The sequence below is a fragment of the Pinus tabuliformis genome, chromosome 1_2 (genome assembly GCF_031772625.1).
Source record: "Pinus tabuliformis cultivar Carrire ecotype Pingquan chromosome 1_2, CPIR1, whole genome shotgun sequence".
Lineage (NCBI taxonomy): Eukaryota > Viridiplantae > Streptophyta > Pinopsida > Pinales > Pinaceae > Pinus > Pinus tabuliformis.
The window spans coordinates 1,197,863,703-1,197,879,797 of record NC_142298.1 but is presented as its reverse complement, the minus strand read 5'-3'; the positions used below and the strand labels follow the sequence as shown (position 1 = coordinate 1,197,879,797).

At 33.6% G+C, this 16,095-nt stretch overlaps 1 protein-coding gene across 1 annotated transcript; it reads left to right on the top strand.

Moving 5' to 3' along the window:
- Positions 1 to 2,752: 2,752 nt before the first annotated feature.
- LOC149210537 (uncharacterized) lies at positions 2,753 to 12,677 on the top strand. The gene is made up of 3 exons (XM_089398990.1): positions 2,753 to 3,304; positions 3,391 to 3,692; positions 12,580 to 12,677. The coding sequence occupies exons 1-3, from the start codon at positions 2,874 to 2,876 to the stop codon at positions 12,675 to 12,677; spliced, it is 831 nt and encodes a 276-aa protein (XP_089255116.1). The 5' UTR covers positions 2,753 to 2,873.
- The last annotated feature ends 3,418 nt before the right edge of the window (positions 12,678 to 16,095 follow it).

Genomic DNA, 16,095 nt, shown 5'->3' with positions numbered 1-16,095 from the left:
CCCGCCCCGCCCAGCCCACCCGCCCACCCCACCCATCCCCCCCGCCCATCCCACCCCGCCCCGCCCGCCCATCCCCCCCGCCCGGCCGCCCGCCCATCCCACCCGCCCGCCCACCCCACCCGGCCCAGCCCGCCCCGCCCACCCGGCCCCCCCACCCCGCCCACCCGGCCCGCCCACCCGGCTCACCCGGCCTCCCCACCCGGCCCACCCGGCCCGCCCACCCGACTCACCCGGCCCCCCCACCCGGCCACCCCCCCCACCCGGCCCGCCCACCCGGCCCACCCACCCGGCCCGCCCACCCGGCTCACCCGGCCCACCCACCCGGCCCGCCCACCCGGCCCGCCCGGCCCACCCGGCTCACCCGACCGGCCCACCCGGCCCGCCCGCCCACCCGGCCCGCCCACCCGGCCCACCCGGCCTGCCCGGCCCGCCCACCCGGCCCACCCGGCCGCACAGGGCCACCCCTGGGCCGCCCACCCGGCCCGCCCCGCCCAGCCCCCCTAGCAATTTTTTTTTTTACTGATTTATGTGTTTTTTTTTCAGGAAAATGGCATCAAGAAAAATTTCTGTGAATCTTTCTGGAGCAAGGAGTCTTAAAGGTGTATCTTCAAAAAGCGTTGGTGAACGAACTCCACCTGAGCTCATACCTACAAAAAACGTTGGTGAACGAACTCCACCTGAGCTCATACCTACAAATATGACAACTGTTTTAAGTGATAAGAAGCTAATATCAGATTGGAAAAGTTCAAAAGAGGTGAAATTTCCATCAAGAGCCTGGTATGTGAAAGAAAGAGAGAGCACAACTGTGAATATATATCTATACATTGATACACGCAATAATACTGAAAATTTGGAGGTGATGGGAAAAGTCATGGATATGTGTTCGGTACCAAACACTGAAGTTGTTTACGTACTTACAAAAACTGCCAAGTCACATGAAAGGATTAAATACCGACTATCATATTCATTATATGATAGGAGAGAGGTATCTACAAAGTTGTGTAAACAAATCGTAAATGATATGACACAAAACACGGTAAGTATTGTTATTTGTATTTTTATTTTGCGTTTTGAAAATGTCTCGCTATATTTTTTAACTTTGATTATATTAACATATGATATTTTGTTTGGCAGAATTTTGTTGAAAGCTGTTCAATTATGGTGGGAGGCATTCATTACATAGAGAATGATATCATGAACGTTGTCAGCCATTTTTACTCAGTGTCAGAGGAAGATATGCAAAACATGGAAAATGTAGTAATTGATGATGCTACAAAACTACATCCAAAGAATCAGAAAAAAAGGCCTCTGGTGGATAAATCTAGCAAGGGTAAACAAGTTACTTTTGAAGACGATGAAGTTGACAATGAAGCATATGTTGCCATTACTGAAGATGACATTGAAATTGTGGAAGGTCGTAAAAGACCAAAAGTAACAATGGCCAAGAATAGATCTCTTCAGAATGTTAAGACGAAAAAAAGTAGAGTTGAAGATCTTGAAGTAGTCATTACCAGCAGTCAAGAACCTAGTGAAACTTCAAAAGAAAGCAGAGAAATCATTACACCAGGAGCTGATTTAGGTGATGGCATTATCAAAACAAAACAAAATGCCATTCGACAGAATTTGACAAAGAGAAACCTAGTTGATGGTGGTCGTACATTTCAGTTAAATGTGACACAAACCTATAAGGCAAGTGAAGGACAATGCCAATATCAAGTCAGAAAGCCGCACCATTTGCATGTTCACAACTTGAAGACATTGATGAGGTACAATCCATATGCTCATGTGGTTAGTTATGTGCTTCTTGTTGATCCACTTCAAGTTCCCAACAAAGAAGCATTTGATAAGTCAAAATGTTTTGAATACAATTATTATGTGCTTGGGGGGAACCATTCTGTTGAAGCTCAAAGACAATTGATGGAGGAATATCCTAATAACCCACGTTTTGAAACGATGAAATGTATCATTTATGCTGGTTTAAATGAAACAGAAGCAAAGCTAGTGGCATGGGATCATAATTCAGATAATGAATATAGGATGTCTATGACTTTGGTCCAAAAGGTTAGATTTATTCATAGTGAATTCCTAGAAAAATGTGGTGGGGATAAGATCAATATTACTACAGATTTCCGAAAGGAATGTTGTATGGAAATAGGCTATCAAATTGAAGATAAAGGCAATTCAAAAAATGGAAAAGACAACAGATCTAGCGATTTATTCAGAGGTGTTGATAACATTTTCCAATTGGCATTTAGAACTGGAGATATTTGGAATTTGATTGATGACATTTTTAGCATGTGGGAAGACATTGGCATTAAAAACCAGAAGGTCAGAAAGTCTAAGCCATTGATATGTAGCAACAATAAATCAGCGCCTGAACTGAAGCAACTTCCAGACGATATGACCATCACGCCTTGGAGGGCGATGCAAGGAGTGAAAGATGAAAAAATTGTCAAAACAATATTATCTCGTGTGAAGTCGGGGGAATTATCATTGGAAGAAATGTCTGAAGAATTTCAAAAGTAAGTTTGCTGAATTATTTTTACTTATTTCCAGGATTATAGTTATCTTTTAACTAAAACATGTTGTTATTGGTAGTATTTGTTATACATATCAGTATATTAACTTTTTCTTTATCTATGCAGTGACAAAGTTTACATGAAAATTCAGGAACAAATGGTTAAATTGTTGAATGAAGATAGTTGGGATGATGTTGTACGCAACTATCCAGATTCAAGTTCTACATCAACATTGAAAGCTTTTTATCTTGCATTTAAAAAGGTAACTTGATTTATACATTCAGTTTTAATCATCTGTGTACTATTTTTAATTTAAATTAAAACTTACACATACATTTGTTTGTTTGGTAAAAGATGAAGAAAGAAGATAATGGAGCACCAGACAGTTTCAAGACTTTTATTGAAAAAATAAAGATTGAAAGACTGAGAAAGCAACGTATTAAGAATGTTGAACTTGATCCAACTCTTAATCATTTCATTTGGAATGGGCTAGACACTATTCAATATCAAGTAATACAAGGCGACTGTGAAGACATTGCGAAACTCATACCAAAAAGGGATTATGCCCTCGTTATTGCAGATATTCCCCATGGTTTCAATATTCCAAACATTTGCTATGATAATGACCCTTATACTTATCAAGCTTTTAATAAAGTGGTGGCGGGATTTAAGGAAGTGACGTCATCACCATTATGGAGATTTGTGACATTTCATTCAGACACACAGTTGGCAATGTTATTGTCAAGCTTCAAGGGGAAAACAAATTCAAGGATGCAGCTTACATGGTAAGATGTTTAAAGGTATATTTGATTAATGTTGAAAAATTAATTTATGTACAAGTTAATTGAAATTTTACTATTTTATGTTACAGGCAAAAGTCAAATCTTCTTGACAATGAAGATCAACAATTTATAAATGACTGTGAGTTCATTCATATTGATAGTTGGGCAAAAGATGATAGCCATATGTCTATGATTTTTAATCGGGTGGACAAAAAGAGTCATAGCCAAATACTGTCTTATGATGCTGTTGTGAGAAAACTAACATATGAAGACAAAGAAATGAAAGGAGAGATAGTTAACATTTATCAGAAACCACAATTATTGATTAACTATCTTATAGACATATGTTCAAATGAAGGAGATTGGGTTCTGGATTTATTTTCTGGCTCAGGTACGTTTTGCCACATGGAATTGAATTTCAATATGTTCTTTTTTTTAATTAATATGTCATTGTACTAATTTACTTCATTATTTTTTTGTGCTTGATAATTAGGTACAACACTAGCATGCTGCCTTCAAAAAGGAAGAAATTGCATTGCAATTGAGAAAGATCCATTACAATGCAATTTCATTCAGCAAAGAATTAATGCTCTCCAATTTCTTCCAGATGCAATGCAAGAAATTGGGTTGAAGAAAGGGGACTTTAGTGAATCACGTGTGGCAAAAAAGGCAAAGGAACCCCAACCACCATTACATGGAATGTATGGAAAGACACATATTGGGGGATTTGCAGACATGAAAGACCCATTAGAAGAGGAAAATGAGCAAAATGAGCAAAATGAAACAGAAAATATTGTGGAAGAGGACAATGATGAAACTCTAGAGGACGAAGAGTTTGGATTACGTGACATTCTTGATTAAATTTAAGTTGTGCTTGTAACTCAAGCTTTGCAATGTTTTGACTTTGACATTTTATGAGAAGAATAAACACTCAATTAGGGTTGTTATACGTTCAATATTGGTAATATGTGATTTTTGCATTGATTTTTAAGTTAATCATTTTTTTTTGAAAAAAAAGTAGTTATTATTATCCTTTTGACATGAAATTCATAAAAAAAACTATTATTTGACCATTTTTAGTTAATATTTTTGTATAAAATTTGTGATTTTGACATGTTAATTCTAGCAAAAAATTATCAAAACGTTTAGTTTTTTTGTTATATTTATGTTAAAAATGGTTATTTTTTATGTCCATTGTTAAAAAATGTTGTTTTTTAGAAACAATTATTTCATGTCGATTGAAAAATTAATTAAGGGGGTTGAAAAGATGTCTAAATATGTAGATTATCTAAAATTCAAACTATCGACTTTATAATTTAAAAACGCAAAACAATAAAAAGCCCACTAAAAAAAAAAAAAAAATTAAGATAGAGAACAAGAAAATATGAATACAATGACGACTTCAAAAACTATCAAATTTAGAAAATAATTTTTTACATTTCACACACTAGAAAATTTAAAGTCAAAAAATAGGTCTTTTAAAAAAAGGGTGTGATGCAGAATACACACTTTTTAAAATCAGGATGAAAATCACTACCATTCACCGAGCCTCACCCACTTAATGCACATGAAAAAAATTAAAGTTCCAAAAAACATGTTCTTAAAAAAACATGTGTATTCTGCATCAACACTTTTGAAAATCGGGTCATTTTTTTGCCACCTCTACAAAACGGGTAACAGTATCAATTCCCGTTTCAAAGTTTACATTGTTTTACATGAAAAACCCAGAAAGTAGACATTACAATGAAGATAATTTATGTCTGACTGGTCTTCGTTAATGCCCACATCCACTCTAGAATCTTGCAAATGCTGCTCTTTCACCACCACATATTCGAGTTTTCACTTGACCTCCATTTAAAACATAACCATCTCTGACCAACGTTGATGAACTTTACAAGATTAACAATATTGACAACTCGGCCCGTCGGGCCTTCTACAATAAGAGTTGTCAAGTAATGAACCATCCTATGGATCAACCACCATTTGTCAGATATTTCGCTTTCAGTTATCCATTAGTTTCTAGGATAGAGGTCTAGATATTGAATGTTTTCAAAAGTTGATCTAACAACTTGACCTTACTAACACACAAGAATTGATGATTCAGACACCATGGATTCTAGTTTAAGAACCACCAACTCTTTTTATAACCAATAAAAACACACAAGAATTGATGTTTCAAACACCGATGCTTCACGTTTAAGACCCACCAACGCTCTTTATAACGAGAATTGAAAGAGATAGAAAACTACTTCAACTCACACCATAATAATTTTACATATATACCGATCACTCAACCTCTCACCACATCAACACCAAATTTTTATTTATTTTTTATCTTTTTAAATAATATAACTAAGCCACCATATTCAAAATCTAAATAAAAAATTATTTGCAAAAATTTCCTAAAGATCCACAGGAACGCCCAAAAATTGAAGCTTTGAGCTCCAAATGGTGGACCTTATATATTTCTTTGTGATTGTTTGAACAAGTCAAACAACTTCATACAATGGTTTCCTGTTGAGATCCTTGGTAGGGCTCATGGCATAGGAAATGCCTAATACGTTCCCATAGAATCCTTCCTTCAGCTGAGACTTGAGCATGGACCTCCCATTTACTGAAAAAAGTTCATTAGAAGTAGCTACATAAGGGAGCAAGTGAAACAATGCACAACCATACGCAGATTTACACCAAATTTGCGATCTTTGAAATAGACATATTAGAGAGTAAGTCATCTTCTATAGTGCTAATATTTTTCCAACAAGTCTTCTTGCAACTTCTGAGATGGCAGGCTGACAATCAGGGTTGCGCATTATTTCACTGGATCCACTTTTCTCGTCAAGATTCGTTGAACATAAATTAGAGGCCTTGCATGTGCATTCATTCAGCGTGGCCACCACAAAGAAAAACAATGCCAGCATCACTTGATGCCAACAAGCTTTCAATATTTGCAGCTTCAAATATGGATTATAACGCCGACAAACCCGTTGACAGAAGAACTACACAGTACTGGGCACTATCTTTCCTTTAATGACGGGATCTAACCATCCACATGGATATATCCGTGCATAACAATGTCTTATTCTAGATGATCGTAAATCTCCTCTGCAGGTCAAATCCGTCAAAGATTTGTGCCAAAAGACAAGGCAACACACTTCTTCTAGATATTTTATCAACACTCTAACAGTTTAAATGGTCCCATTGTGAAGGTTAGTGGAACTGTGTATAGCGAATCCCAAAATTCGTCTGCCTCTTCACACGGATCCCCGATCCACAATCGTCTCTGCGTAGATGCATAATCGTGACAATGTCGCAGCCCTCTTTCTTTCAAAACAACATGCACAACTTTTACGTCACTCCTTATGCCACATGATAGGAAGCACCTTGTAGATTCCTAGAGTTGTAGATATTTTAAAGAAAATGGAGCAGAACTCTCGCTTAAGATCAAATTTAGGCTTAGAAAACCACTCACACATATTTAAACATGGAGAAATAAAGCTCACAACAAAATCAACTGTGACACACTTATATTAATATATCTATGTACAAAACAATAACACTAACACTCAAGGCTCCCTCATATCTTCGTGGCCTTTCCATGAGGGAATCACGCCAGATCTAGCTCTCATACCATGTTAGAAAAATAGAAAGAGATCTAGAGATTATTCACACAACAAAAATATCACACTGATTTTATTGATTTCAAAAATATTATATATATATATATATATATATATATATATATATATATATATATGAATACATGATACTTCTAGATCCGAGAATAGTGGATCTATATTACTAAAAATAGTTGATACAACTAATAACTTAGGAACTCATGCAATTACACTTCATGAAAATTTGGAAGTCATGGAAGCATTACTTCCAATTACTCATCTACCATGGATAGGGTTGTATGACTTTTCTTCTTAGGTCAATTCCTAAGTTGTATGACTTTTCTTCAACATATCCTATAATATTTTAAAAACCCTAAATTTTGCAAGTTTATTTCATTAGATATCATATTTTTTATCTAGAACTTAAGGCTTGAATTTAAGAAATAACTAAAATATGAAAATGACAAAATTATCACAAAATACATATCATCCACACAAATGAACAAAAGATTTATTTTAGGAAACCCAATATGGGAGAAAACCCATCTAGTTTCCTTTAGTTATCAAAATGCACATACAAAGGAATGGACAATCACTTTGGAGTTACCCCTTAACATTATGGCCCAAATGACTACTACAAAATCATTCTCCACTTCTACTATGCTCTCAAAATACTACTCCTAAATGTTTTTCTCAACTATGGAACATGATACAATGCTAAAGAATGAAACCCTTTCTCTTCCTAGTAGCTCAATGTTTAATATATCCCATTAACCCTGTAGGGGTGGGGTTTTTGAATTCTTCAAACTTCAATTGTGATAAGTTTTTGGACCCTCCAGAATCTCGTTGAAAGTACAAACGTGGCTTTTTTCCAACACGACGCACGTTGAGGACTTGAACGGCTATGCAACATTTAAAATTAATTGCTCATATTTCGGATGACATATTACAATGATTTGTTTTGATTTGATTGAATACGGAAATAAAAAAGGTTATGATTTTAAAAATTAAAAATTTATGATTTTCTAAGTTGGAAAGGTACAACTTGACATTGGAGATGTCTGCACCAAATTTTCTGGCCCACTTCTGGGCCCGATAATAATCATATAGCTTTAGGTTTCCCTTTGGGGATTAAATATTATTCTAAAAAGGGAGCTGGTGGGCCGAAACCTCCAATACAGGTATACTTGTACCTGCAATAGGGCCCCATTTGCATTGTGGGGACCATTCGTTTTTATTCTAATGTAAATTAAAATGAATTATACTTTTTCATTTTAAATTTTAATGACTATTACTCACTATACACTTTGAAAGCAATTATTCCGCTCTCTCGTGGAGGGCCTATCTCTGCTCACTGCACTGATTTGAGTCCGGCGGTGGGACCCTCAGTCACTACCAAATGACATGAGAGGAAACATACCTTCTTAAACTGGCGGCCGAAACCCTCCGTTCGACGGAATACCTGCGTAAAGGGCTACCAGTCAGGCTCTATGGGACCACGGGTTTCTTCTTTCTTTGAATAATGGGAAAGGGTGGAGTGGGCCCACTTTGTAAAGACATCCGGATCTAACTACATGGGTGATGACGCCATCAGGCTTGGACGGTATGCGGTTAAGGTTACCTTAGTTCGGTTAAATCTATGGAAGTAGGTCGGCGCTATGGCGATCTGTTTGTGTATTGTTTTTGACGATCGATATTATGAAAATCAAGAACTTTGGAATAAATTCGATTTATTATAACAGAGTCTTGTAATTTTGAGTTGTTTTTTAAAATTATATATATATTTTTGTAGTGAAGGGTTATTAGAGAAGGTTATCAAAATAGGTATGTGATGAGTTATATTTCATTTTGTTTAAAAATAATAATTTACATTGATATATCATATTAAAATCTAAATGTTATTAAAAATATATAATTTTATTTTTATTAAATTTTTTTATTAAAATAAAGATTAATTTTTGTCTAGTTTTGGCTGGTCATTTTGGTTTAAGTATGAGGGTTATGAATGCTTTTTAGATAATTTAATTTCTTTAAAAGTGATCTTATCATAACTTTCTCAGCTAGTGGGGACTAAACCCTACACAAACCAATTAGTATACACCTCATGGGTATACGAAGATCTACTTCTATATGGCATATTGTTTATGTTGAGCAATTGATATTTGAAAAAATCAAGTACTTTAGAATTCAAAGTAGATTTTCCTTATTATAAATCAACCTAGATCCATTTTAAGGTCGGATCTATCAAACGCTCAGAGGGAGGGATCAATCTCTCGAGAAAAAAATATTTCCTCAAGACACTTAATAAAGATCTATCAAAGGCTCAAAGGGATCAAATCTCTCGAGTAAAAATTATTTCCTCAAACTTTGCAATAAAAAAAGAGGTTTGCACATTGACAGATTTGATCCCTATAGACACTTAATAAATTCAAAGTTAATATAGATCTAAGTTGGTTAATTATTAATAATTACGTCAGTTTACATTTTAAGAGATTTGATTCTTATAAATCGTTGCTTGATCTATGGTTAAGATGAATCTATACTGATTCTATAATAAAATAAAATAAAAAATTTAAATAAAAGGACGATGTCCATTATAATAAAAAACAAAAAGCAAATATATATGTTTAGATAGTTTTATTTAAAAGCATTATAAAACATTAATAATCCTAATATTTCCATCCATATCAAAGAGAAATGTAAAAATATTTCACTTTTATTTTCAACCATAAATAAAATATTTAGATGTTCATACAAAATAATATAAATCTAGATCAATTTTATCGAAAAATAAAATAACTAAAAATTATAAATCCATAATAAAATACCTCTCATTCCATGTCTCTTAATCTTTAAAATAAATCCATATCTCTCCATCTTTATAAATCAAAGTTCTATTTTTCTGCTTAAAAAAAAAAATTTAAATCATATAACTTTGCCTCTGAATCTTTAAAATAAATCCATATCTCTCCATCTTTATAAATCAAAGTTCTATTTTTTTGTTTAAAAAAAAATCTTAAATGTTATAACTTTCAAATTAAAAAATTAAAATGTTATAGTTTAACATGAGGATGTTTGGACCAACCATATTTACTCTCTTATGGTCACTATAATCATATAACTTCATCCCTTGTCGATCGAACATTGTTCTTTTAAGGTAATTGTTGCGCTGAAACTTCCCCTTAAAGTTTCTTCTACTAGCAATAGGGGACCATTGGCATCGTAGAACACACTAAACCCGATCTTATTACTTTAGTTGCTTTACAATTACAAAGAAATTATTCCGCTCTCTCGTACTGGGCCTGCCTTTGCTCACTGAACTCGAGTAATTTGATGCCGGCCCACAGCCTCCAGGTCCCTCACACGGGGTGGTTCTATGGTAACCAGTATACACTATTTGTTAATATGCAAGTAGATTTTAAGTGAAAGTTTTAGATTGATAACACAATATATATTAATAAAAAATTTGGGAAATTGGGGTTATTTTAAGATTGTAAGTGTAGAGGGGTTTTTGATGGTGCTGAATTTATTTTTATTATAAAAAAAGAATTAAACACTCTTATAATTGGATATTTTGGAAAAAATATCCCAAAATGAACTTTCCAAACAAAATTGTGACATCAAGAAACAACGCCTATATGAAATATATTTATATCAATATACCAATCAATTGATTTATAGTGAGATATCATCATTATAATAGTGTCTATTCTCATCTCCTCTCCATTAAATTTGAACCCAAAACCTTACCAAAACTACACCCTACTAAAACTAATTAATCTACCCCTTGTAAATTCCAACGTACAAATTTAGCCCACCTATCCCTCTTCGCTAACCAAGTGAAGATACAGATTATTATCAACCCAAATATCGTAATTATATGAAACATGTTACTCTTATATTCCAATTTTCTTTGGTATCCTCACTTGCCAATAACCTCATTATCAATTCAACCCACCTATCCCTCTTCGCTAACCAAGTGAAGATATGGATTATTATCAATGAGATTATTATCAACCCAAATATCGTAATTAAATGAAACATGTTAATCTTATATTCCAATTTGCTTTGATATCCTCACTTGCCAATAACCTCATTATCAATTAAGATATTATAATTATATGAAACAAATTTCTCATCTCACAAAAGGACCTTATAAAGCCTTATATAATGCACCAATTTGGTTTGGTGTCTTGATTGCCAATAATTATATGGTTGGTATCTCACTTGCAAATGACTTTGTTATCAACCTAAATATTATAATTATCTCATGGTTTGCTAGGTCTTTGCAAGAGTATTCTTATCAGCCAAAATATTATAGTAAACTCATGTTTCGTTGGGTCTTTGCAACAATCTTCTTATCAACCCAAATATTATAGTAAACTTGTTTTTTGTGGGTATGTGCGCAATTTGGCATTTAATAACCCTTAACCCACCCCTTTACCAAACCAAACACCATAATTATAACCTGTAGTTTTTGTTTATGCAACAATTTAGCCTGTAATCACCCCTGACAACTTTCAGGAAAATAGCTCTTGATTGAAATAAGCATAAACAAATGAGAAACCAATAACAAGATTGCAATGCATTAACCACTTCTGTTTATAACACATCTAAGTTTATAAAATAGTAAAAACTAAAAAATGGAAATAGTTCACATTCTAAAAAAACAAAGGCCATGTCCAATTTGGATATCCTTGTATATGACCTCAAAAGCTAATATTTGCTAATATTCATCCATTCCAAGTTCCACTGGAAGTAGCAAACAATTGAGAAACATAAACTGATGGATGGTTTCTTGTTCAATATGAGGACTATCAATTAAACCATGGATAACACCTACCTATAGGCATTCTTAGTGGAAATAAAATGCATTGAAAACATATTTATTCTCAAAGATTAGCTTGAAATGCTTTCACTAGGCCAGGAAAACATGAAGTCTATGAAAACGTGAAGTCTAAGTAACCTGTTTAGTTTTTATAAACATAGCATGAAGAACACTGGAACTTTCAGAGGGTTGTAAAAGCACGTCTGACAGGTGAATTCAACACTGCCAAGTAGAGATTGTTGTGCATTTAATCGCAAGAGATAACATTCATGCCTCTCACTGCCCTTGTGCTTGTTACTACTCGATGCAGTAGGCAGTATCAAGTAAGCCATGTTCTGCATTAGGATTTTGTGGTGCTCGTTGACCTGGCTGTAATTATGACCTCTTTGATTTTTTTTGTTTGAAGGATGAAGGATTTCAGCCAAAATGGATTTTTTTGGGTTGTTTTGGATAATGCATATATTACAGTGACACATATATGTACAACATTATTTTTTGTGAGACAGATACGCACAACATTATTTTGTGGGAGACATATACGTACAACATTATTTTGCGTAAGAGAAAGTTGTTGCAAAAGAGATGAGAGTTTCAATTTTGCACTACCGAAAATATGGTTATAAATATCTTTAATAAATTTATCCCATGTATTAACTTTGAATCACATAAAAGCCAAAATCTAGAACTTTGGCCAATTACATATACAAACACACTAGCATAGAGTATGTATAGTTAGAAGCTTCTAAAAGAATCAAAGTACCAAGAAACCATTATCTAGATTAGAGACAAGGGTAAAAGACTTGGTATTATGATTTTTAACATGTTTTGAACTTCAGACATTAAAGGTGATCCTTTAATCAAAGGGAAGTTGACCCTTAAGAATCTAGCTGACCATGAAAAATCCAAACGTTGGAAAGGCTTGCATGAGAAATAAAATCTACTCCTTTACAAGACTTGTAGATCATAAATAGAACATAAATTTCATTACATAAATTTATAAGGTAAAATACAATCATCTAAACGTTTCTGTTGGTTATCATAGCTTGTCTTTTCTGATCTTGAAGATCAAATGCAATTTGAATTTTTCTGAGGTCAACAAAAGAAATGAAAACTTGAAACCCTGTCACGTAAACAGGTGCATCCTATGAATATATTACAATAAAAAATCCCAACTATAGTAGTTTCTAAAGGTTTTCCTATAATAATGAAACCCTTCTTGGTTTAAATGGAGCAAACTCATATTACAAAATAGAGTATACCAGTAGAAATGTGTGTTCTAGACAAACTTTCTTGGAGAGGTTTGGAGATGTACATCTCATTCATTTCTGGTTTATTACTGAAATTTCAGTACAATACTAATGAGTGAAGGCATAAATGATTGTAAATATATACATAACCAAGGCTGTTGAAATAAGACCAAACAAAGTTAATGTTTCTTTCACAATGGAGCTTACCCCACAGAACTGAATGCCTATTCTAATATGTATCATGTTCACCATAGGCAACATCAAGAATATGCATCCTATTACATATCCAAATTCCAAGGCAAGCATTCGAGGCTTCAACAACTTCTTGTTGATGTGACCCTTGACTGCCTCATGGCCCTCTTTGTTGTTGTTCATTATGATTGATAATGGCAAGCCATGTGCAATCAAACTGGAGAATAATAATGCACTGAATGATGTCGCCTCAATTATCAAAAGGTTCTTAAAAATGTCCTCACTTGCATCACAAGCGCCACTGTCTTCTAAGCTCCTTTGCCTAAGGGTTGTCAATGACAACCCAACATATATTGCAACTGTGAACATGTTGTGGTAAAAATACAACACACCCCCATTATTGATGCGTCTGCTTCGAATAATGGGGACCCTTTCTATAAAATTTTGGCTAAGCACCTTTTTGATTTTTATTTTAATTGATTGCCCTACGCTTTTGTTAATTTTTAGTTTTCTTTGGATTCTTGTTTTGATTGCTTTGTTAGAATTGATTTTTTATAAGCTTCCCATCGACGCTTGTTTCGCCTCATTTGGTCAACTGGTTTGAAAATGGCACTCCTTTGAAGTCTCACCATTTATCTAGCCTGGGTTAAAAATGCATAAATGTACAATATCGCATTTTGTAAATAAATTAGTTCAATAATGCATTTAGTTTAAATATTAACTTGTAGAGAGTTTTACTAACATTTTTCATTATGCAGCCAAACATTAATTATCAGGATTGTTAAGAAATTCACTCCAATTTTCAAATCGAATCCTAATCTTAAAAAATCCAAACATTCAAGTGGCTGTAGTTTTTTTTTTTTTTTTTTTTATTTTCTAAGTGGCTGTAGTTTAGAAACTTATATTCATAAAAATAAAACAAAAATAAAAAATTTATGTTTAAAATTAAATTTTAAATTAATTATATTAATTTATATATTAAATATAATTAATATAATTAAATTAAAATTTAAAACAAAAAAAACATATAATAAAATTATTTTAATCGCTTCAGCACTTCGCATCGAGAGTTTTTATGTGCCAAAGTTTAAAAGTCGAAAGCCATACCCGATGTCGATATCGCATCGGGACTTTTCATATGCCAAAGTTTAAAGGGGCCGATATCCCTCGTTGCCCCGATCCGATATCCCAATTGCAAAAGTCAAAGGACATAGGGGTCATTACCTTAGTTTAGTTTTTAAAAAGCTTTGTTTTAAAAGTTTTATCACTCATACGTATGAGTGGAAAGTAGTTTAGGTTAATATATATTAAATATTAGTTTATATATTAACATGTAATATATATTATATTATATTAATTAAATTAATATATATGTAATATATTATAATCTGTAATATATTATATTAATTAAATTAATTAATTATAGGTAATATTTAATTAATTTAAATATCAGTTAGATTAATATTGATTAGTTTTTAATTAAGAATGGATTTGTTTATAAATCATTAGTTAGTTAAATTAATAAATAGTTTAGTTTATAATTAGGAATTAAATTAGAATTAATTAGGGACTAATTTAGGATTTAATTTTTAATTTAAATTCTCATTTTTTTAGCCCAGCAACAGAATTTCCAGATTTACATCAGATTTGACCCATCAACTTTGGAAGCTCATAAATTGAGTTCTACGTGGCCAAATGAGGCCCAGGACGGCTCATTGGAAAGAGAAAATCAAGGAGAACATTTTAAAGGAAGTTTCACCAACAGATTTGATCATTTATTGGGCCAAAAATCAGGCAGAAGATCAGGCTCCGAATTTTGAAAACAAAATCAATTTTCTGAGTTATTGTTTTGAATTTCATTTGTCCAAAGCCTCTTCTAATTGCAGATCCATTGGTCAATGATATCATTTACCAATCGAACCATTCCAAGCATCGATACAAAGTTTATATTTTGTTTTCAGTTATTTATTTAAATAAAATTTGATTGGATTTGATTTAAATGTCAGCAATGCCATGATTGATTTTGTTGTTGCATCTTAATTTATTTTGATTTCTTTTTGCAGGAAAACAGTGGGAAGAATATGGAGAAAAAGATCTCAATCAATGAGAAGGCTCCAGCAATTGAAGATCAGGAATTTTGAGCAAATAGAATTGGATTTGGCAGATTTCTTTTCACCAAACTTTCCTCTCAAGAATTCCTTCACAGACAGTATAAATAACAGATTGCAAAATGGAATAGGGGCTGCTATCCTCTGCAATTTTAGAGCTTCTAAAATCACTATTGTAATTGGAATTTAGAGTTGTAGGAGAGAGGAGTGAAAAATCTCAGATCTCGGGATTATTGAGGATTTTCCCTTTGTATATTGAATTATGCATGAAGAACAAAGCTTGCACTATTGTAGCTCTAGTTTTGAAAGCAGAAGTTCAAGCAATGTAAAGGACTGTTGGAGACCAAGATCAGAGAAATGGATGCAATAAATTGGTATTTTTAATACTACTATTTTAAATATCAGTTTCATTTTTATGGTAACAGTAATGTCTCATTTTATTCATGTTTGTGCATTATTGTCAATATGGGTAGTTTGTCTCAATATTGTTATCATGTATCTCTGTTCTTATGGATTAATTTCTGATTTCTGAGTAACTATTTACTCAGAAATCTGTCTTGTTAAAACTGATTTATTGAATGATAATATGTTGTGAACTATTTCCACATATTATTGTTTAGTTATTGGATTTGCTGATTTGATAATCAATATCATTTATGTGAACTACTTCCTGAGTGTTGTTGATTTATTATTTCAGTTAAAAGGTCTCAATAGGATGTGTTTTGATATCCATAATATCAGTTAATTGAACTACTTCATTAACTTGATATTCATTATAAACAAGACATATCTAAATCCCAATATT

Coding starts and splice junctions, on each gene's coding strand:
- LOC149210537 (XM_089398990.1), top strand. CDS start 2,874: ATGAAGAAAGAAGATAATGGAGCACCAGACAGTTTCAAGACTTTTATT. Junction 3,305..3,390: donor TCAAGGATGCAGCTTACATG/GTAAGATGTTTA, acceptor TTTATGTTACAG/GCAAAAGTCAAATCTTCTTG. Junction 3,693..12,579: donor GGATTTATTTTCTGGCTCAG/GTACGTTTTGCC, acceptor TTTGAACTTCAG/ACATTAAAGGTGATCCTTTA.